At 48.0% G+C, this 22,977-nt stretch overlaps 2 protein-coding genes across 7 annotated transcripts in view; one reads left to right on the forward strand and one right to left on the reverse strand.

The window, feature by feature from the left end:
* Positions 1 to 22,977, forward strand: part of LOC100119203 (neurotrimin) — a 265,784-nt gene that overhangs the window by 24,427 nt on the left and 218,380 nt on the right. The gene's annotated exons all lie outside the window — the stretch shown is intronic.
* The window catches only part of LOC100119624, a 58,288-nt gene that overhangs the window by 14,449 nt on the left and 20,862 nt on the right, over positions 1 to 22,977 (reverse strand). For all 6 annotated transcript variants that reach the window (XM_031931960.1, XM_016987744.2, XM_031931959.1 and 3 more), the window contains 3 exons: positions 9,681 to 9,889; positions 9,062 to 9,197; positions 8,453 to 8,586 (listed from right to left, as the gene is read on the reverse strand). In XM_031931960.1, the coding sequence (XP_031787820.1) occupies positions 8,453 to 8,586; positions 9,062 to 9,197; positions 9,681 to 9,889 (479 nt within the window). The remainder of the gene's footprint in view (positions 1 to 8,452; positions 8,587 to 9,061; positions 9,198 to 9,680; positions 9,890 to 22,977) is intronic.

Raw genomic sequence — 22,977 nt, forward strand, 5'->3', positions numbered from 1 at the left:
TTGGCCAGCTCGTGCGATTTAATTCGAAGATTTTTCGATCCTGACCTACAATTCGGCATAGCAAGTTGAATTCCGCCGAAGGGGTCGCGCTTGGCGATGAAATTATTCGACGAAGCCTGCTTATGACACGCGCGTGCACCGGTTTTATTTTTCAAACGCAATGTGAGAGAACACGTCCGGCATAGATCCGATGTAAATTTTGCAGCGACGTTACAGTGACCGCGTAGCAATTATAGCGCGTTCGCAATGAACACGAGACAAATGAAATCAGCATCCAGTGGAACGATTCGAATCGACCGAGCCGAACAATTCTACCCTCTGCCACCGCCGTTGCTGCCGCCGCCGAACCAACCAACCAGTTCCCAGTGTTATTTGCTACAGCGCATGCGACGTTTTACCGCAACTTCAACTCTATCAGTCCTGCCATTCCAGCATTTTGATTCGTACGGATGTTATAATCGAAAAAAGCTCTCCGTCAAGCACGAAATACCGAAAGCATCTCGGGAGATTTCGCGGCATCAGATATGTTTTGGATAATGCGCTTTCGGAAAATCGGCTGATGGTCGGCTGGATTATTCCTTGAGGCGGCGTATAATCGGTGTAGTCAATGTAGAAACGTTATAGCGTTAAATTCATCCGCCGAGGCTTCGCGCAGTAATACATCGAAGAGCAATACATAATTCGCGAGAGGCGAATGGTATTCCACTAGCGGTAGCAGCGGCAAGAGCCGAGCTCTGTGTGCGCGCGCGGGTGCCTAAGTAATGCGGGCTTTCCGCTTGAACACTTTCAACTGCTCAGTAGAATCCCCTATCATCATCAGTAGAAGCGGCACAGCAGCGGTAGCAGCAGCAGCAGAAGCAACAGCAGCACTGTGCCAAAGTCTGGGGTTTTGGCTTGTGCTTCGGTAAGCAGGAAGTATCGAAATCGAAACGGTATTAGTTTGCCATCAAAGTTTCTCTGGGACGCGGTAACGAGAGATGCCTGCCTTACTTCAGCCTCATAATCAAAAGGCTCGATTTACAAAAGTACATACGATAGTTATCCACTTATTTGATGCGTGTAGCACTATATGTCCAATTAAAACTTTACGAAACGCTTATTGTTAGTTAGTTAGCGAAATAATTAGGTCAGTTGTAGAAGACGATGCTGTAAGAGACAAAACGCGCTTTTTTCTCTGACGCTTATCTTTCATAGTGAAGTATACGAGAGGGAAAAATAGAAACTGAAGAATTACGGAGAAACGAAATTCCCGCACGTATCGCTGCACGCAAAGCAATCTTTTTCTGCCTATTTCTCTTCTGCGCGCGAGCTTTGTAAATCACTGAGAATTTATGAAATTCGAGGCTACTGCAGCATGGTAGTCTACTTTTCCTAAAAATTTCTCACTGAAATACAAGTTAGCGCGTTGAGTTTGAAGAACGATGCTGCTTATCAAAGTAGCACGTGAAACAAAGACCCTTTGGTATTTCTAATACGAGTTACTTTAAACGCCTCTCTCCTACGACGTAGTACAGTATAAAAGATAAATTTTGTTTACAGAAGTTCACCCCTGGTAGAAAACTAACGGTTCAAATTTGCTAAGACCTTTAGACTTAGCTAACTGTTTTAACGGTTGCCCAGCTAAAATTTGATAAAAAACATGGCTAAAGAACCGCTAAGTTTTCAAAATGTCTGCCGGAAGCTAATTCGAGGTTAAGAGGTTAGGATAATCCCCAGCTAAATAAATCAGATTAATTTTATTAATACTTTAATTTGTTAAATTTAATATAATCTTACTCTACTATCTGTACAAATGTTATACAATATACATGCACTGAACTTTATTTCATTATGTCATACTAACTGATTGAAGAAATTAATAGATATTGTGTAAATTAGCATGATAATAGTACAAAATACCTTGTTCAACAAAACTAAACTACAAATGAACCCATTGGAATACTCATTGTGGCTTCGAGTATATGAGATAAGAAATCTCAGTCAATTAAAGTGATAACACAATAAAGATTGCTTGAACTTATTCATCAACTCTTGACATTTTCAAAAAATTCAAAAGAATTTTAAGCTTTGGGTCGTGGTTTTCAATTTTTGAAAATAAGAATCTCCTAATAACGTTTGGACTGCAAATCAAAAGGTACTGATATGTACTCTTTTTGGAAATGCCAAGAGCTGATGAATAAGTTCAAGCAATCTTTATTATTTTATCACTTTAATTGACTGAGATTTGAGCTTTTGGTCTTAATCACAGATGGCAAGCAAAATGTGAAATTCTTATCTCATATATTCGAAGCCACAATGAATATTCCATTGGGTTCATTTTTAGTTTAGTTTTGTTGAACAAGGCATTTTGCACTATTATCACGCTAACTTACACAATATCTATTAATTTCTTCAATCAGATAGCATGACATAATGAAGTAAAGATCAATGACTTGGTACGGTCAAGTAAAATGAAGTTCAGTGCATGCATATCATATAAACTTTGTACAGATATTATTCTAACCTCAATATCTATGAATTAGTTTAACAAGAGAGCATGATATTATGTACTTATGTTATTTTCCTAACCTTATTTTAATTATAATTAATTATGTACGTACATTTATATTCATTAATGAACATTATAACCTCATAATTGTACATGCATGACTAGGGAACGAAATTTAAGCAGATTAACTGCCATTGATATGTTGTCATTTCTACTAGGGACTCTTTGATAAAAAACCATTCTTACCCTGTTTGACAAAGATTTTATAAAAAAGTGAAGACACCGAGTACAGGTACATGGAAATAACGTTAAAATTTGCGATCGTTCGATAAAAATCCCTCGACATGGAGCTGAACAGCTTGGGTGGAAATTCATTGCTTTAATTACATTTGCTCACGTAGTAGTTCTATTCCGCTCGAGAAGGTCAATCAGCTTCTTGAACCCTTTGAAGCGTGAGCACTTCATTTCGGCCGGTACGAAGCCGGTATAGCTCGCTTACCTTATAGCTCGCTCGCGCAGCTTTTCGTGTTGGTACACATAGCTCGCGTACCGGTGTACAGTATCTCGCTCGAGCGTGTATGCGTGCAAATAGCACCAGCGAGATTTATTTGCGTAAATATGTTTTCCGATGCGTCACGAGGCATTTTCGTTGGCGCTGTGCCGTTTATATTGCCGGGGACGGTTATTTGCGAACACTGCGTTGCAATAAATTATGGAGTCAAACCGGAGACAGGAGAGCTTGCGCGATGCGGATGCCTTCCTCTCCCGTCGCTCTCGCTCTCTCTCTCTCTCTCTCTCTCTCTCTCTCTCTCTCTCTCTCTCTCTCTCTCTCTCTCTCTCTCTCTCACCCCCGATGATATCATACCGCTGCCGTAGCCGCAGCTCTCCATACCCCGGCAGCTCCCCACCCTCTTTCCTCGTATATTACCAGTCAAACTGAATGTGCTTACTTCTCGGATCGTCGGGAATTTTTTCTCTTCGATAAACCGCTGAGTCGAGGCATCGGATGGCTTATATTCGATTGGTTCTTTATTGTTTACTCTGCGCGAGGCGGAGACGTACCAGGCCATCGAGATAAAACGCAGCGACTACACTCGTTTTGGTTTCATCACGCGGCGCTTCATTTTTTTCGTCGTTAAGATTTCCACCTTCGCGCCGCCGTTTATTTTTCTGCTTGATCGCGATTTCTGTCAGCTAGTCAGCTCGATTTGGAGCAGTTAATCGCAGGAAAGTTGTCTCGTCGCTGGCGCTTGCGTAGTTAGAGAGAGAGCGAGAGAGAAAGAGAGAAAGAGAGAAAGAGAGAGAGAGAGAGAGAGAGAGAGAGAGAGAGAGAGAGAGGAACGAATAAAAGTATCCCCAGAGCAGCAGGGCGAGGTGGTGGGGTGGGAGGGGGGGGGGCTGCTCGATTGGAGACTGGGCTGCAGTGCGCTCTCTGCACACACGTTTTTCCAGGCTCTGATTGCGAAATACCAGCGATTAAAGTTTATATAGAGCCGATCGTTCGACGAACTCGAACCCGTGGCGCTACTGCTGCTAGCTGCGCTCCCTCCCTCTCTCTAGCTCCTATGAGACAGACGGGACTGATTGCGGAAGGCACATGCGAGCGAGGAACGATCGTTTCATTCTTCCGCTGCAGCCAGGATCAGTTTTCATTGTCGCGCAGCGCTCCCGCTCCACCTACAGCGCTCCTTTCCCTTTGACGAATGGGTACCCACGGCTATGCTTGGGATTCATTTCCAGCGTGGACTTATGCCAACTGCATGCTTTGCATTATGCCGCGATAGCATCGATCGATGCCTACCCACGCGCTCTTTTCCAAGCGCTTGAACTTGCGCCGGGAAAAGGCGCATTTCAGATTTTCGGATTTGCGCGTGTATAGCGAGGCTGAGAGAGAGAGAGAGAGAGAGAGAGAGAGAGAGAGAGAGAGAGAGAGAGAGAGAGAGAGAGAGAGAGAGAGAGAGAGAGAGAGAGAGAGAGAGCTGAGCGAGGAAAGTAACTCGTGAAATAGCGAAACCGGTAACGCGTCTCTTCCTCTCGATATACACGCGGCCACGAGAAATTCCGCGTCATTGGTCGTGACAGTGGCGCTTAAGCGACATTCTATATCTTTCTTGTTGTTGAGTTTTATGCCCGGCATCCGCGACGGCAGAAAACTTTACACCTCTCTTCTTTATATTCTTCGCTGCTGCTCCACGCCGCTCGCTCTTCCCGTGAAATATGATCTTTACGGCCTCGCTGGATTTATATATTTTCGTGCTCGCACGTATCACTTCACTCGCAGCCAGTGTCGTTCTCTTTCGCTTGCGATCTTTTTTTTCCGAATCCCTGAACACAGCAGCTGATCTCTCCCACGTTTAATTACAAAAGCTATGCTAGTTTTTCATTCGCTGATGTCTTTATCGCGCGCGCCGACGGCTAACGTCGTTATGAAAATATTTACGAACGAAACTTCGGACTGTGTATAGCTGCGACACTCTAACCAATGAGCTGATGTAACTTCCGAGTAGCTGGAAGATCGATAATTGCAGCTCCGACGAAAATATCACGTTATAACGGTGAAATAGAGATGTTTCTCTCCTAACTGTTACAGCTATTAATTTTGCGAGTTGATGTAACGAATAATTTTTCCGGAATTTCGCGAGTGCTTCTGAAAATTTAACGAGAGTTGATAAAAAAGAGCCGCGGTATAGTGTTGCAAAATGGAGAAACGCGCGGGGAAAATGTAAGAAGGAAGAGGGCGGAAAAAGGAGGGGAAAAAATACGAACACCTACACTACAGAAACTTGAAATGAAATTCGGTTGGACGTAAGTAGTCCCGTTATGGCTCGTTGCATCGGAGAGTGCCGCGAGAAGAGGCACTTTGTCGCATCGACTTGTCGTCCGGTGTGCCGTGAGAGAAGCTACGAATGGGACCTACTTAAAGAAAAGCAGAACCGATGGCATGGATATAGATCGGTCGAGTGTCCGTGATAGCGAGATGCTTTTAGCTCCTGCGAGGTAGACTAAGGTGCCGAGCGGGGGGAGAGAGAGAGAGAGAGAGAGAGAGAGAGAGAGCCACGAAACTAGCGTGACGCGAGCTAGACATTAAGCGAAACTTGCCATCGCTAGCAGTTTCTCATTCTCCCTCTAGCGGATCCTTCGCCTCCTGCACTTCCCTCTCCGCGCAAGGATAAACAAAGGATCCGTCTACAATGTCTGCATCTACTGCGCCGCCGAGTATTATAGCGGCGCTCGCTGCACTGCATTGGCCATCGAGAGCCGGTCTGCTGATAAGGATCTTAATGGAGTCTTATCAAAACGAAACCAATGCCATTAGCACTATATCAGCATAAAGATATTGTCCCGCGCTAGCGCAGCGATCATTCGCCAATTTGGCACCGCTACGCGCGCGAAAGAAGTATCACGAAACTATAGACGTGCGCGCGTACGATGATAACTGTTTTCCGCGGAGATAATGAACGAAAAATGATACGGTTGTCGCGAAGAATATCATGAACGGCGGAAGGAAGCTTTGAGCTCGGCTTGTTAGTTGTTAAAGTCCAAGTTGAATCAGTCAGTATTTATACACTTTTGGAAGCGGCATCGCGCAATAAACATAAGGGAAAACATGTTGGGCATTGCCACAATGCCAGAGGGCTTACGTTTAATAGGTATCTCGTTGCGTCTCGCAAGTAGACGATAAGTTTATTGCCTACGCGCGCGCCATGTTATTCGAGGAAGACATCTCGAGTTTCAGGACAGAACAAACGGGTTGTCGTGTACACGTCTACATGGCCGACCCTATAGAGGCTGCCAGTGCCTTTGCTGCCGCTACTATGGCGCTGCCTCTGCTGCGCGACGACCGTTCTCGAGACTTAATGAATGGGGCGCTGGAGCACAGCCTGACGGAGGCAAATGTGGTTGAGTCGCTACAAGATCTCTCTCCTTATTTCATTGTTACAGGTGTTTCCAGAACTCCCTCGGAGCTACAAAAGACGTCGGATGCAATGGAACACCCTGCGAGCCGCGTATACGAATTTAATTGGGAACCTCTCTCTTCCTCCCCCGAAGTTTGCGCCATACGAATCAATTCACTTCTGGCTTTTTCGGCAGCTGCAGCGGGCTCTTTGTAGCGGCAAAGTATCTCAAAACAGAACTGCGTTGCTGTAATTTTATTCGAATTCAGCTCGTCTCTGCAAAACTGAAATTTTCGGTCAATTTTCAGCAACGCTTTTTACTTTTATTCGGCTTCTTTCACGCTGTTTTGTTAGTCTGCTATCCGTGTTACGTATACGCCGCAGCTGCAGTCCCGAGATAGCCGGAGCTTTAATCTGCATCGGATTATGTGGAAAAGCCGATGCATTTCATTATGCTCCTCGCGAGTAGCCGGAAAATAATTTACTGTATACGCAAAATACATGTTTATTTTTCCATTCGAACTTTGACCAGCCACAAAAATAGTCGAAAAATCGACCAAGAAACCCTTTGAACTCGTGAAAATCCGCGCATGAAATTCAAAATGTTTTACGAGGCGAAAATTTCTCAAAACATGTATACGATCTGCGGCGGAGATGCAGGCGCGCGCATACGCATGTCGTATGCATCTCGCTAATTTTCATACTTCGCAAGAGCTTATGGAGAGTAAGTGAACATATTAAGGGCTCCGCTGGTGTAGTAGATCGCGATGTATGGTGTGCGCCGCGTACACACCCGGAGCCTGAATGCAGGCTGCATGTACCTTCGAGCTTCTTCCGTCGTAAATTCTACCAGTAGCTAACTTGATTTCTCGCAAAACCCTATAAAGGGCTCGTATAAAGGCACGTAGCCTTTCTCACTCGCTCTCGCACTCGCTGTGTATATACAGAGCAACGGGGCATCGAAGAGCCAATGACGGACCGTATCCTTCGATGGTCTATCGATACTATACATATACGCAGCGTCGCGTCATAAAACATTGTGCGCGCAGCGCGAGCCCGTTGCGCTATACTGGCGCGTTCTGCCCCATTAATGTATTCACGAGATTAATTACGTTGCTTCTACGCTTCTAATGCCATTACTCTCCGCGAAATCACGTTTGCTTGCTGCAGGCCACCGCGGAAAACTTTTCCTCTTTTTTCAAACACTTTCAACTTTTCTTTCAACGCTATTACTTTACCAAAAATTTAAATTATTTTGCACAGCTCGCTCATGAGGGTTAAATAAAGAATGACCATCGAACCTGCAAACCTGGCAGCTTCATATATATATATATGTACGTGGAAGAATATCGCATTCTCGGAAGATAATGTTTGGTTTAATCGGGCTCTATATGTGGAACAGACGCGTATACGTATAAAAGGCTGAGCAAGAAAAACAAGAAACGCTCTATCGGCTAGAGCAAATATGCCCCGCTAGAGATGGGCGCCGCAGTGCAGCCGGGAGTCCAACACGATTGTGAACTAAGCAGAGAGACGGGGGCGGCTATCGTCACCCTATAATCCGTATTTGCCTTATGTTTCGCTCGTTAAGGGTAAACATTGGCGGTTCTGGGGCGCTGAGTAGCCCCGCATATTGGCAAAGATCGCATGTACCGTGCTTATCTGCGCATTCAACCACTGCCGCGCCTACTCATGCTGGTACGGGATATTTACCCTGAGACCTCATTGTGCGCTGTTGTTGTTCCGACCAGCTGAAAGATGCACTCCAGAGGTGCGCAATATGTTCGCGGTTTGATACGGAAAAAAATGGACAAGAGTATAAAAATAGTCGTGGGGTGTCAAGCTTTGACACCTACGGCCTTTGGCCCAACTACAAATCTCGAATGTTTACTGAACGAGCTTTCCGGGAGAAACCGCTGTTCGAAAAATTCTCAGCAAATATAAAAGGATATTCGAAAAATTCCATTCAATCAAAAAGCTCTTGTCGAAAATGTTATAACTTTGTTATAGATGCGCTGCAGATTTACGAATAAAACAAACGGCGAGAGACGTGGGTATTTTTACTGACCTGCAAATCATTGAGCGTGAAAGAGAGTTGAACCGGTGGTTTGGAGGGTGGCGCGCTGCAATTTGCTTTCAGAGTCTCCCCAGGCTCATAACGTCCACGTTCCGATACGATAACAGGCTTACCCTTGGGTACGGCTGAAACATAATAATTCGGGGGGTTGAAGCACCCTTGAAACCATCCGAACTTCTAGCATGACGTTTGCGCTCCGCAGGCATGATAATCACATCATTTTCCAGTTTGCCGCGGAAGCTTATCCAATTTTCACGCAGAGGTGATTTAATCGTGTCGTCTGCGAAAAGTGAAAAGTAAGGGTCATGGGGAAAGTGGAATGAGCGCAGCGCGGAGGGTAAGGTCAGGCTGTGTAAGAAGATGGGATAGCGAACAACATTTCGATTCATCACATCGCTGCGGTTTTATGCATAAATATCGCGTTCTCACTGTTTACTCGCAGGCATCGATATATAGTTGACGAGGATATTAACCGCGTTATAAATTAAACGAATTTATTGAGGGAGTAAATTAACAAATGAACTTCCGTCGCTTGGAATTCCACGCCACACGAGCCTCTGCTTTGGAAGAAAAAATAAAATGAGAAATTTGAATACTTACAAACAACGGTCAGTGTTTTCACGCTGCTTGCCGTGGAAAAAGTTGGTGCATCCGTCGTAACTTCGCAACTGAAATTCCCGCTGAGAGGGAAATCCACGTTCTGTATCGTCACTTGGCTCTCGTTTGAATTGTTCGGCTGTGCAAATATCGACATTAACAAATGTTAAAAGGTTGTCGAACAAACTCGGGAATTGGTGTAGCAAATTAAAACATTTTTACGCTTGTTCTATAGTCAATATTAAAAAGTTCGATAAACGCGATTCTCGCGCGATTTTAAAGAGACAAAGTTACACTGTTTGATCAGTGATGTCATTATGCGCTATGATGTCACATTAGCCGGGAATTGAATAAATCGCAAACGTTGGATTCGTTCGCTCTTCAAGCTCGTAAAACAACATGACAGACGTACAATTTGGAATATAATATGCCGTCAATAATCACGCGCCGTTATTGCTCGACCTTTTATTTGTTTTACTGATTACAGAACAGGCACGGCCTTGGAAATAACAAATAAACCGGCAATCCCGCCAACAAGCGATTCGCGCGAATGCATAAGTACGGAAAACAGCCTGAAAAAGCAGAGTTAATGAACAAAGTCAATTTGTGTCAAAATACTCACGTTAACTTCGATCCAGGTGAAATTGAAAATTTTCGTTGCGGGCTTTTCGTTCGGCGAGTACCTGTAGAATTCGTAAGTGCCCCGGTACCATTTAAGAGAGTAAAGGGGGGCATCCTCGAGCTCGTACGAGCATCGTAAAATGGCTTCGTGACCATGCTCCACTAACTCCGGAATTACTTCTAACCTGACGTTCTTCAAGCAGCTCGCACCTGTCAAAGACAAAATACAGTGCAAGTTAGCGCGTGAATTTTAGACTCTCATTACGTGGCCGTACAGCGGGGAGAGCAGAATATTATCACTTTGCCTTTGTGCACGCGAGCAAGCACACGTTTGTTTCGCCTTGTTATACACCGTCTAAAATCATGTACTAAATTTCCATTATTATGAAACGTTCACGCTCGTCGACAAAAATGTAAGAGCGGTGAAGGGGGAGTTGCTCGCGGGGCCAGGGATTGGTCTGATATCGCGACACGTTATGTGTGTGTAGAGATGCTCTCTTCTTCTCTCGCGCTGCTGCGTCACGACTCCCGGCCCTCGCAGTCTAGTTCTCGTTCTCTCCGGTAAGAGAGTTCCGGTAACGCTAGATACGACTCGTCGTATCTGTACACTCGTAGAGCGCCGCGGAGGTAGGCCAGAGCGCATCACAAAGACCGCAGCCCCGTTACACGTTATACGTACGCGCGGGTGCACGTGCTGCGAGTGGGTGAATGTAGAGTCAAGCGAACTCTTGAAAAACAACAAGGCAGAAAACAAAAATAGGGAACAGAGAGAGAGAGAGAGAGAGAGAGAGAGAGAGAGAGAGGGAGAGAGAGAAAGGGACGGAGAAAAACGGAATACGCGATCCAGAAGCTGATGTATGTGGGAGTTGGATGCGCAAAGTTGGAAAAACTGCCCCGACTATCTGTCCCCTTTCATTTCCGAGTGAAAAGGAATCCCGTAAACGAACACGAAGTGCTTGCGCGAGCAGCACCGCAAGTTTTCCGCGAGTCCTTTTGAGGACCGCGATTCGCGGTGTAGTCCGCCGCGAGTAGAGTGCTGACGTTCTCTCTCTCGTACGCATGTGCTCCGCTGTACACTGAAGCCCGCTGCACACACCCGTGTTCCCTCCGCAAGGCTTTTGTTCGATATTTCCGCTCTCGAGTGTTGGTGCAGTTCTCTCTCTCTCTCTCTCTCTCTCTCTCTCTCTCTCTCTCTCTCTCTCTCTTTCTGTGGACTCGCTGCTGCTGCTTTAGAGCAGCCCGTGCGCGGACGCGTGTGTAGGGTGACACCGCGCGATGAGATGATGCGCCGTTTTTCATTTCGCGTCGCTCTTTCCCCGCGACTGTAGGGCTCTCTTATGCCCCGCTCTCCTCCGCAGCAGCGGTGTACTCTTCCGTCCCGCGGATTTATAAACAGCCTATGCCAGAGCGCAGTCGCTCAGCCGAGGTGGGAGACTAATGGCTGTATCCGCTCGACGCAATATTACCCTCTCGCTAATTACTTGGGCAAAGAAGCCTAATTAGCGAAATTTACTTTCTCGGTCAGCCCCCCGCACTGGTTCAACCGCGCACTGTAAATACTTAACCGCTTGATACTTTGAAAGAAAATTTTTTATTCGCGATTACCCCACTCTTCCTGCTCCTCTTCTGCTGCTTCTTCTTCTTCTTCTTCTTCTTCTTCTTCTTTGTGTTTTCTTCGAGACTTCAAAGTCTCACCACTGCGCGCAGTTCCTCTCCTCGACTTATCATCCGACGCGGAAAACCATCGGAAGCTTCATGCAAACTTTAATTAAAATTCTATACCCCGCCAGCACTGTTATGTGCGGAAATCTTTTCGGAATCGGCAATTATAAAGGACACCTCTCTAGTCCTCCAAAATTAAGGAAACATTAAAACAAGAGGTGTGTAAGATTTAAGATGTTTTTGCCACTAAGCCAGCTCTTCTTGAGTTCTGGTGTCCCGGCACGAAATAGTGGATTATTTTGAAGCCAGTCGTTTCGAGCACAACTCTTGAGGCCGATTGGAATTCTAAAGAACATTCGATTGTTCGAAGTGCATTGCAGGCTACAAAGAACGAAAAAATCGGACCAGATAGGATATAGCCCGTATTTCGAAAATCTTCCATTTTCCAATAATCGAATTTATAAAAAAAATAACTTTTTTCCATACAGGCTGCGCTTTTGTCGAGTCTCAATAAATTCGCTCATCCGTTATCGCTGCAGTTCGAATAAAAACAATAGATGAAGCGTTTCGATGAAGTATTATCGCTCTCGATATCGACTGCCTATATATCCGAGTACTTTTCATCAGTTAGCGCTGATTACAGCACGCTGTGTATATCGCGGAGTTTTTAAATTTTCAGCACCCTTTTTTCTCTCTCGCTCGCCTATGTGTGTGTATATTTCACTCGTTTCAGCCTTTCGCGGAACGACGTTACGACCATTAACATTTTTTCCACTTTTGCCTGCTGTTGGACGAGCATAAAGCGGCTCTCCACCTATGCTCGTTACAAAATTTTCAACCGACGTTGCGCGGGCGCGCAGTGCGCGTATACCAGCGCGCAGGGACTGCATCTTTATTACACTCATTTACGTATACACCTATATCCTCCGCAGTAGCAGCAGCAGCGTAATGGTTGTTTGCGTTTTTCTTATTTTTCCGATGAAGCATTCCCCTTGTTTCCGGTATTACTCGCGCGCAGAGAGAAAGAGAGAGAGAGAGAGAGAGAGAGAGAGAGAGAGAGAGAGAGAGAGAGAGCGAGAGCGAGTCGAGAGGGACGAGTCGCAGTTGCGGGGCAGCGATATATACAGCGTATCGAATCGACGCAGCAGAACGTACGAGAGAGGGTCAAAAATCCGAGAGCAAACAGGAAGCTCAGCGACTCCCCCCGAAGAATTATTGCGCGGAAAGTTGCTTGCTCGAGCGCTCACTCGATTTTTTCCCAATATAAGTGAATTATCATTTCTGCGGCTGCTCTCGCGCGCACTATAACTTCAGACGAGCGGCGTATAAGGGGCGATTCGATAATGAAGCTTCCCCAGCGTCAAACGAGCTAAGCTTCCGGCCCCGACCTTTTCACGGGATGTAGTACGTATATATATACAAGGGTGAAACTTTCAAACTCGCGGATTTCAAGCGGATCGATCCCCCGCGCTCTGCGCGTGTGGCTGACTAGATGCATACATGCATATACAGAGGGCCAGCTTTGGCGGAATCCTTGCGGAGGAAGCATTATAATGACGAAGTTTCGGAAAACTCGAAACGCGAAAACAACGACGCTTCGGTCGTCGATCAATTATTAATAAGAGCGCAAGGGAAGAAGATTTATTCGAAAAATCCGGAAGAACTAAATCGAACGCGATGATTATGCACATGTTACGGTCACGCGCGCCGGGGAAAAAGCTGCGGCAACAACGCGAAGGAGGGAGAAAAAAATAGGCTCACTTTACCGAGGCACTTTATGCACCGGCATGCATGATATGCATGAAGTTTAATGAGCCCTAGCGTGCGTTAACGCCATTGAAAAAAGACTGCGCGCACCGTGAAAGTCTTTTTATGAACTTTGCGAACTCCTGATGGTTACTCGAAAAAAAAGAAGAGCTGAGTTACTCGCGGCTGTAATAAATAATAATGAATAATATCGAAATGAAAGCGTGACACGCTGTAATCCGCAAGCAACGCGTGTTTCGCTCGCGGATAACGGAAACAACAAGCTCGTGTATTCGGAATTCGGTAAGCTGGCTTTTCTCCGCGTCTTTGGGTTCATCTGTAAAACCAATTGCTGATTGTGAAAAAGGAACACACACACACACGCGCGCGCGAGGACAGCAGCAGCAGCAGTATAAAAGGGATTTTATTGGCTCGCATCACAGAGGGAAGAAAGAATCTCTGCCTTTCTTTCAAGCTCGCTCTTTGAGCCGCAGCCAGCTTTCCCTACCTCTCTATATATCTACGTATCTTTTTCCGGAATTGTAATCGCGCTCGAATTCATCGGGACGGCATTGAATTATCCTTATTACAGACGGCAGCAAGCGGAGTAAGCAAGCGGTGCGAGCATTCTCGGAAATCCAGAGTTCGAGGAACAAGCGCGGGTGAGACAAGTCGAAAAGTTTTGAGAGATCCCCGCTGACAGTTGTGGCGCGAAATGCATTTTTCTTCGTCCGCCTGCGCACCTGCTTAAGCCCGTCAGTCTTTCCCGAGTCAAAAGCACTTTCGCGCGTGCTAGTTCTATTCATTTGGTTCCTTAATTTAGCTCCTCCAGACGCACCCCCCGTGCGTTTCCCGCAACTATAGCCGCCGCACTGCACTTTTGCTTTCAATCTCGCGCGCGTACATGGGGCGCCAACGAAGGAAGGAAGGAAGGAAGGAAGGAAGGAAGAGAAGCTAGAAGGAAGGGAGCAGCGAGCTTTGCTCATTTATTTGCTGTGAAAATAGTTTTCTATCATCCGGGGCCAGAGGTACGAAAACAGAGGGCTGGTCGTCGCACACACACACACGCGCTCTTGCGCTCTCTTTTCAAAGGAAATCTCTATCTCGGGCGCTCGGGGCGCCGGGGGATATAATGCGAATCGTCCGGCAGTGCAGAAAAGTTTAGCCATTTTCGAAACAAAAGGACTCTTATTAGCTGGGGGCGCTCGAGGTGTGCGCTGAAAGAGTTGAATTTATTTTTATCAAAGAGGGAAATAAGGGCTTAGCATCGGCCAGAGAGTTTCTCCACTCGCAACTTGCTGTATACGGCTGCTGCTGCTATGCGCTCGCTACAAAGGCGGCACTTTTTGCAATGCAAGCGCGAAAAGCCATCTGCGCGCGAAACTCAGGAGAGAAGAAGAGCTGCGGCGGCGTCGGGCAAAAAGCTTGGAAGTTTCGCGATTACGCTAACGCTACGCCGCCGGGGCAAGCTTACGTGCGCGCCGGCTCCGGCTTGGCTCAATATAATGACTTTCATATAGCTCGCGCTTTTCGAGACAGAGAGAGAGAGAGAGAGAGAGAGAGAAGAGTATCGCTCCATCTTCAAGAATAGAAACTTATACACTTTTCTCCATGGCACGGCTTCTGCTTACTCGCGGACGGCCGGCGCCATTATTACGCGGTCATTGTCGAATCTCTCGACCCCCGCCCCGCGTATTGATATCCTGCATACGAAAAAACCTTCCACGCGTTAACGAATGCGGCATTCCTGTCAATTATAAGCGCGCTCTCTCTCTATCGCGCGCGCTCGCGGCGCTCTTCGTTTTTCTCACATTAGAAGCGACCCGCTGATTTAACGTTCTGCCTGAACGAGTTAAACAGACGAGCAGGCACGAAAAGCAAAACGGGATGTATAGGATGCGCGATCCCTTAAAAACCTGCTCACCTTTCCAATTTAACCTCTAATTCAGTGAGCGTAAAAAAGTAGCGGTGCCGCGGCGCGGAGCTTGCAAAATCCTCGAGTAATATAACTGTGCGTGCGCGCGTTCGTAGAGGGGCTCATTCAGCCGGGTTTTTCACGAGTGAAATATGGCTCGAATCGAACAGTCTCGCGAGCACTCGAGCTCCCTGCAGTGTCTCCCGTACTTCTCCGACGCGCAATATTGGAAGCGCGGCTGTATTAATAATTTCATGTACACGGCCCGCACGCCCTCGTGAAAACGTGTATACAGCGTAATTATGAGCAGCCGAGTGGCTGTACGGCTATTTCGTGTATAGCGGGCGAACTTTTTACCGCGAGGCTATGAAAATTTTAATTCTTAATTTTCGTGCGCTTCATCATTTTGCGTTACGTGAATGTACAACGTTCATTTTACGACTTGGCAAAAAGCTATTGCTATATTTATTTGCAGCTATTCTGTCTGCGAATTTATTTATCGACTCGGTCGAGGTCGGTCAAAGTGAATATTTTTGAACGTGGATTGATGGAATGGTCAATATTTTAGTTATTTTTATTGACCTCCAGTTTTCGCAACTCTCCTCGCAGAGATTCAGTAGAATTATAAGCGCAGCGGTGTCGGGTTGATTCGCCGCGACAAAACGATACCCGACGACACATCAAGCGAATGCGCGCATAGGTAAGCTCTCGCGCGGTAGCAGTTAAGTATATGCAGAGAGAGGGAGAGCTTGCACACTTGGCGTTTTCATACGAGTACGGGTATTCACTTTCTCGAAGGCTGAATCGGTTTCAAACACACAGCTGGTATGGCGGTATACTGGAATCGCAGCAGCCGCGGGATTCGATGCATACGCGCGTACCGCTTACATGCACAGGTACACGCGAGGCTCTGAATGCGAGTGTCGGATGGGCGAAAGTATAGCGAGGTTAAATTACGAGGAGGGCGTGCGAAACGAAGCTCGTCGCGGCAGAGAAGCCGTGCGCGGAATGACGAAGGAGCGCTAGCATGTCGGAACTATAAGCGCGTTGATGAATATTCCGATTAAAAGGGAACAATGGGGCTTGCGAGAGATTTGACCGTCGTTCTCGGCTTGAATACGTATAACGTAGCTCGCTATATTTATCCGGCCATTGTGCTCAATTGGCCGAGCGACGGATGTGCCGCTATTTGCATCAGGCGCGGTATGAGACGCCCCGAGAGAGAGAGAGAGAGAGAGAGAGAGAGAGAGAGAGAGAGAGAGAGAGAGACGTACGCCAAGAATCTCTGCGAGAGCAAGAGACGGAGGGACGTCTCCGACGGGTAGCGACTCGATTAATAACCGATGGTTCGATAAACTGCATCCCGAATCAAAGGGACGCGCGGCCATGATGTGATTTGGCCGCGCGCGTCGAATTCTCTCGTCGAATTAAAATATTCGTTTGATCCTCCGCCCGCGGACAAGGCTAGCCCGGGAAAGTCGCTTTGACGAGGGCTGCACGTATTTCCAGCGAGGAATACAAACTGCGCGTCTTCTTTTGCCCCTCGACTCGCTATCTGCACTGCAAAGAGAGTCCAAAGAGAATTTCGCCCGGGCAAACGGTGTTATTAATCGAGAGTACGTCTCTCTCTCCCTCTCTAACGAAATGAAAAGAGAGCGGCGGCGAGTCTGATTGCTGAAAACTTCTCGTTTGGAGCGACAACGGAGCATTCGATCACCAGCGGCGGCAGCACTATTTCCACGGCCAATTTATTTTCCAAATACTATAATAAAAATTCAGCGCGCGGAGCTGCAGCGCGCGAGTACTTCCGTTCCAGTTTGCGCGTCACAAAGAGAGGATGGAAAGAGGGAGAGAGGGGGAGCGAGAGGTGGGTGCAAAAATTCTACATTCATTTTATGGCGTCACGATGGCGGCAAAGTTTTGTTTTACTTCGGGCCGGGGCAATGCTCGACTACGGCGTCTCCGCTCGATGGAAGTAATTTGAATGTCGAAGGGCGAATGATCTTGCGGCAATGGCAATCTCGCTCTGCCTGTGTATATAGGTATATCGAGGGAAAATTGTCCGTTAGCGCCTGGGGAAATAACTGACGTCGCTTAGGGGAGCCCGACGCCTAGCTCGCTCTCCGGCTTTTAAATCGGAGACGTTCCGCCGTCGTCTTATACCGCGGGAGCGATCGCCCCGTCCGTCCGTGCGCGCAGCGCAACACGACTACTATACACCTATTGCACCTCCGGCCACAAGTGTCAGAGTATTTCAGCAATTCCGAGTCGAGGCTATACTAGCTGCGCGGAGAGGGCGCGCGATAGCCATTACGGGCGAGGCGGCTAGTTTAGCCCCTGGCGAGCTGGCAATGAATGTCTCGAACGAAGGGTGATTAGACGGGGATAAGAGCTGCGCGCGGAGCTCGAAAATTGTCTACGGCTGCGTTTCGGAGCAGCAGCAGCTACGGAGTGAAAGAGATCGGAGCGAGGGAGAGAAACGAAGAAATGCATTTAGCAAGCGCTGCCGTACACCGCGGAGAATGCGAGGGAGAGAGAAAGAGAGAGAGAGAGAGAGAGAGAGAGAGAGAGAGAGAGAGGAGAAAAGATACTCCCCCGGGATGTGCGCGCAGCGGCAAAGTCAGAAAGAGAGCACTGCGGCTCCATCGGAGGTAAAACCTTCCTTCCGCTCCGAAAGTCGGAGGGGGATGCTTTTCCTCTAATTACAACCCCCGTCGCGTCATTCGCTCGCACCTCTCGCCGCGCGACCGCCGGAAATTATCCGAGTGAATTTAAAGGGCCGTTATGCTTTCCGCAGCTGTCTCCCTCTCCTCGCTCCCACGAGTGTATAGGGCTATTAAAAAGAATCAGAATTAACGTTCCTAGGTGTCGTTGCGGCGACGGGGAGGGAAGTAGCGCGTCTCCTTCTTTAATGCACTTGATATTCCTGCTGCTGCAAGACGAGAGAGTATGAGTAAACACTCGCTCGGCTCCGCGAGACTACCAGGGGAATAACGAAATATTCTCCCCGACGGAGAGACGAGTAAATCCCGCCCGAGTTTTTTGCTCCCCGCACATATAGCTGTGTACGGACTCTGCCTCGCGACTCCAAAGTCGCAGATTTTTATAAAATGTGTACATGCGCAGAGGCGAGACGCTAACATCCGGCAAAGGGGCGAAATGTGCGCCGCTCGTCCGCTCTATTCAGAAGAAACCTGCGTAAATTGTTCTCCCTCCCGTTCCATTGTCGCGTACGTTAGCCGAAAACAATGGGGCAAAGTTAAAGTCTCGTGGTATGTACAGCCCAATATATACGCGCGAGAGGGTGAGCCTAGCAGCGCGACGGCGGAAAAATTTAAGTTTATCGCGGCGCCTCCTTTTTTAGCGCATTTACACCGTTTCCGCAGCGGCTTCCGAAAATAAAAACGCGTTTTCACACTCTCTCTCTCTCTCTCACTCTCTCTCTCTCTCTCTCTTTCTCTCTCTCTCTCTCTCTCTCTCTCTCTCTCTCTCTCGCTCCAGCCACTGACAAACTGAACGAGGAAAAAAGAGACGCGGCGGCGCGTTATTGTGTTGTTGTCGGGAGATGAAAGAGCGGGATGAACATTTTTGTAATTATGCAAGATTGAATCGAATCACGAGTTAATTGACAATCAGTATATACAGCGAAGATGGCTCTCGAGATTTATACCAGCGTCACCAGCTGCAGCTGCAGCAACGACGGCTATTAGGATAATTGAAAAAGTGTACACGGGGGATGATCGAGGGGATCTTTTTTATTTGGCGCGGCGTCGCGAGCCGGGGGGAAATTAGAGCTGCGAAATCAGGTCATTCCTGCATTGGCCGCAGACTATACCGAATGCTCGTTATAGTTTATAAAAGTGGGCAAAGCTCGTTGGGCGCGCACACGCGCGTCGGAAAGATCAAAGCTGCCACTTGTTCGGTGATCGCAGGCGCGACGCGTATATCTATATATGCAGAGAATGCCACGTCCTGTAATATATATATAACTATACAGCTAGTTTTAAGGCTCACGGAGCCGAGTAATGAAGTCTCGGCAGAAGGGCGACCAGGACGCGAATTACGCGAGACACGGGATGATCGATGGCAGAATAATTATCCGGGGCTAATGCAATGTCAACATGATAGTTTCCCGATACTAGCGCGCCGGGGCTTTATACGTACACAGCTATATCTATAACGCACAGCGCGCCGAGGCTCGCCGGCTCGCTTTCATGCCAATGGACGTCGTCCGCACCGATATGATGAGATTGGCCTACGCGCGCTGCAGCACACAATCCAGAGCGTTTCTGCATGCATGCGAATTCCAGGCACACTCGCGCTCTAAAAAGAAACTATGCGCGCGGCTGCGTACACACCTCCGCCCCCCGAATTCCGCTATTTGTATACACCGCGGAAACTTTCTGTTATTTGACCAAGCGCTTCCCTCTCGCGTGCTCTCTGTCATTTCAACTGTTTATCACTTTTCTACCAGCAGTGGCGGCGCATGCGAGAAGAGACAGCAGAGGGAGAAATAGCGCACTGAATCATTCGCTAAATTAAAAACAATGCCGCGCGCGCTCGGACGGACGACCGCTGCTTTATTTACAAAATACTTTCGGAGGTACACACACGGACACACAGTGCGGAGTTTTATTTGCGTTCGCCGGCCACTGCTCCGTTAATGAACGCTGTTTGTGCTCCGCGCACAATTTTCCTCGCTGCTTTTATAAGATGAGTGCGAGCCGGATAATTTATCGAAAAAAGGCGAGTTTTAAATTAAAAGCGCGCTGGCTTTGCCAATTATATTTTGCGCAATTATAAGTCTTCCGTGAAACGCAACGCCGCCGCGAGCTAGATTCACTGCTGCAGCTCTGCGTGTTCAGATCCTGTCTCTTCTTTTTGCGTATTATGTAGCTTTTGATTTTTACAAGACGCTCCACGATAAATACGTACACGCGAATTTTTTCTCCTCCTTTCATTATTCCGCGCGACTCCGCAGCCTCGCCTCGGGACAAGATGAAAGAGACAACACATTTCCCCGGGCCCGGGCTACGTGCGTAGAAAAACAATTTAACGCCGCGGCAGAACCTGCCTAGCGTTTACGCTGACTGTACGCGACTGCGCACACACACACGCGCCCGCGGTAATTGAAAACGGGCCGCGGAGGAAGCTGAACTTATAGGCAGGAAAGCCTTCCGGGGGACAAGCTTTCTTATTCTTCGCTCGCTGTACATATCGCGCGCGGACTAAATGTTCTTTATTAGAGATATATGTACACGCGTGGCGCCGGTTGATGCGCGACGCGGCCCATAAAAATACAATGAGAATATATATTCCGCGCGCTCTATCTCTCTCAGCAGTGTGTTTTACGTCCGCCCGAAGATTTATATCATCCCTCCGGTCCGCGCTATCAGGCATAATGTTGCGCGTCAACATTTTTATTCCCTCGTTTCGAGTCTAGCGCTATGAATATTAATACCTCTCCCGCCCGCGCCGGCGCTCGCTCTGCGAGTAAATACTACACTCGCTCCGCGCGCTGCAGCGCTGTACCTATGCATTGAAATTGAGCCAGCTGAGTGCATGTAAGAGGAAATGGACGTGGTCTCGCAATGATAAACTGAAAGCAAAGCTGGCTTTTTCGCTATTCATTATATACGCTTGTACTTTTTGGAAAGAAGGAAAGGGCTCAACCTCGCGCGGGCCGCGTACAAAGTGCGCGCTAGGACGCCTGTTCACCGCACTTTGTCTGCAAGCGGTGCGGTAATTATCCGGCGTTGAAAAATATACCAGATGCAAGAGTCACTCATATTATATATATATATATATATATATATATATATATTACTGCGCGTATGAACGCACAGCTGAATTTCGCGGTAAAGCGCGAATACTCTCGCGCGCTCGTTCGTATATAGTTTGTAACTGCAACTTCGTAAACGCGCGAGAGGGACTCTACGAGTCGATAAAACGCGCGAGTTACATTAGAGAAAGAGAGAGAGTGAGAGAGAGAGAGAGAGAGAGAGAGAGAGAGAGAGAGAGAGAGAGAGAGAGCGAGAGAGAGCGGAAATCAAAGGCCTCCGCCGCGTAATATTCGAGCGCGACGAATGTAGGCCCGTACGACGTCGTAGAGGCTGCTACGGCGGTGAGGAAAATATACGACGTGCGGAGAGGGAGAGACAAGCTGCAAAGGGTATAGAGAAGAGCGTCTGCCTCGCGGCACTACTACGTGACCCGCAATTTGCCGTCGAGGAAAAATGCCACTGTCACACAGCGGGCGCAGCTGATCGCGTTAGGAAAACCGTTCTTCTCGACGATTTGGCGCAGCCCGCCAGTGTATATAGAGCACGAACGAGTCTTTTAGAACAGTAGAGAGAGAGAGAGAGAGAGAGAGAGAGAGAGAGAGAGAGAGAGAGAGAGAGAGAGAGAGAGAGGGGGAATGGAATCTCCGCGTGCTTTGTAATACGTCATATTTGCCCGAGCGAAAACAAATGATAAGAAACAATTTCCTTTGCCCCGACGTACCGATCAAAATCCCACGATTTCAGCCAGACAAATTGGCCGCCAAAGACTCGACTCTCGCCTATTTGCCATGGTATATAGTGGCGGAGCTTTCTCTCGCTCTCGCTTTGGCAGCGCCTGGATTTGACGGCTTATCAAGGCTTCAATCGCCGAAACAAATACTCAAGCCTTATCGATTATACGCCCATACATCATTCTTACGCAATAACAATAATTCATATTTCCGCTTGATGTACGCACTGGATTCCCCCGAGGCTTCCCCTACTCCCCTTTGCCGCAACTCACTCTCTGTCTCTGTACTGTCGCTGCAACTATGGATTTTCAATCAAACGGAGCGCGCGGAAATTCGAGCTCTCGATCGCGCGCATTTATATTCCGCAAAACTTCGCAGGGGAAATCTTTTTAATTCCTCATTGCGTACCTGGTCTCGGGCTTAATCAAGTTAACATCGGCTTTCCCAGGGAGAGAGAGGTGCAAACTGCCGCTACCGCTGCATATGCATAATTTACTTTTCGTCTCGACGTATTTTTTCGGCTCCGATCGCCCAGACAAAAAAAGAAACGTTACACGCAGCCAGACCGGCGGATTACACGAGACTTGGCGCGGGAAGATGGATTCGAAGCTGATGGATGTAACACAAGTTATATACACATCAGCCGGTTTTTTCTCCCCGTCCGCCGCCCGGCTTTGGGATGATGAATTGCCGAGCGTTCATGAAAACACAAGCAAGCTCTAATAAACATTGTCCGGGCTGACCCCGCGCAGGCGATATAAATCTCCTATTTGCTTAATACACGAGCGGACAATGTGCCGCCACCGTGGCGGCGATTCCGATAGCGCATAATACGCGCGTATCGTGCCCATAACTGCGAAATTATGCAGCAGCGGCAGACCAACGGCGTACACAGTAACAGTCCGTCGTGCAGCCTACACGGGTCGCGCGCACACATGTTGCGCGAGAGCTTTTTGTCGGAAAGCTCGCGAAGAGGAAAGCTCCCGAGAGCTTGCATATTCAATGCTTCGGAAGCACGCGCCGGGCGTTCGGGATCGCGCGAGCGCGGCCGAGTCGAAGGAGGCCGTTTATCTCCCCCACGCGCGCTTGTACATCGGCCGAATCGTGCCGATGACACTGCTGGGCCATTACTTCTCGCGTTAGCCGAGATTTAGAGGATGGGCTGCACGTAATAATAGGCCGGAACACACGCTGCAAGCGCCGGTTATTTATACAGCAGTCGTCGGCGCCGCGGCGTCGTTCTTCGGGGGCCGGACTTTGGACCGCGGTCGAGAAGGAATTATACGATAAGGAGGCGCAATAGCGTCGCGAGCGCGCAGGCGGTATAGACGACCGACGAAGCAGCGATGGATAGATAGCGGCCAGCGATAGAGAAAGGGAGAGAAATTGAGAAAGAAAGCCACGCCTCGGCTCTTTTCGCACCAGCTCGCAAAAGCTCGCGAAAGACGGATGAGAAAAGCG

The sequence above is a fragment of the Nasonia vitripennis genome, chromosome 5 (assembly GCF_009193385.2).
Source record: "Nasonia vitripennis strain AsymCx chromosome 5, Nvit_psr_1.1, whole genome shotgun sequence".
In the NCBI taxonomy this organism is placed as follows: domain Eukaryota; kingdom Metazoa; phylum Arthropoda; class Insecta; order Hymenoptera; family Pteromalidae; genus Nasonia; species Nasonia vitripennis.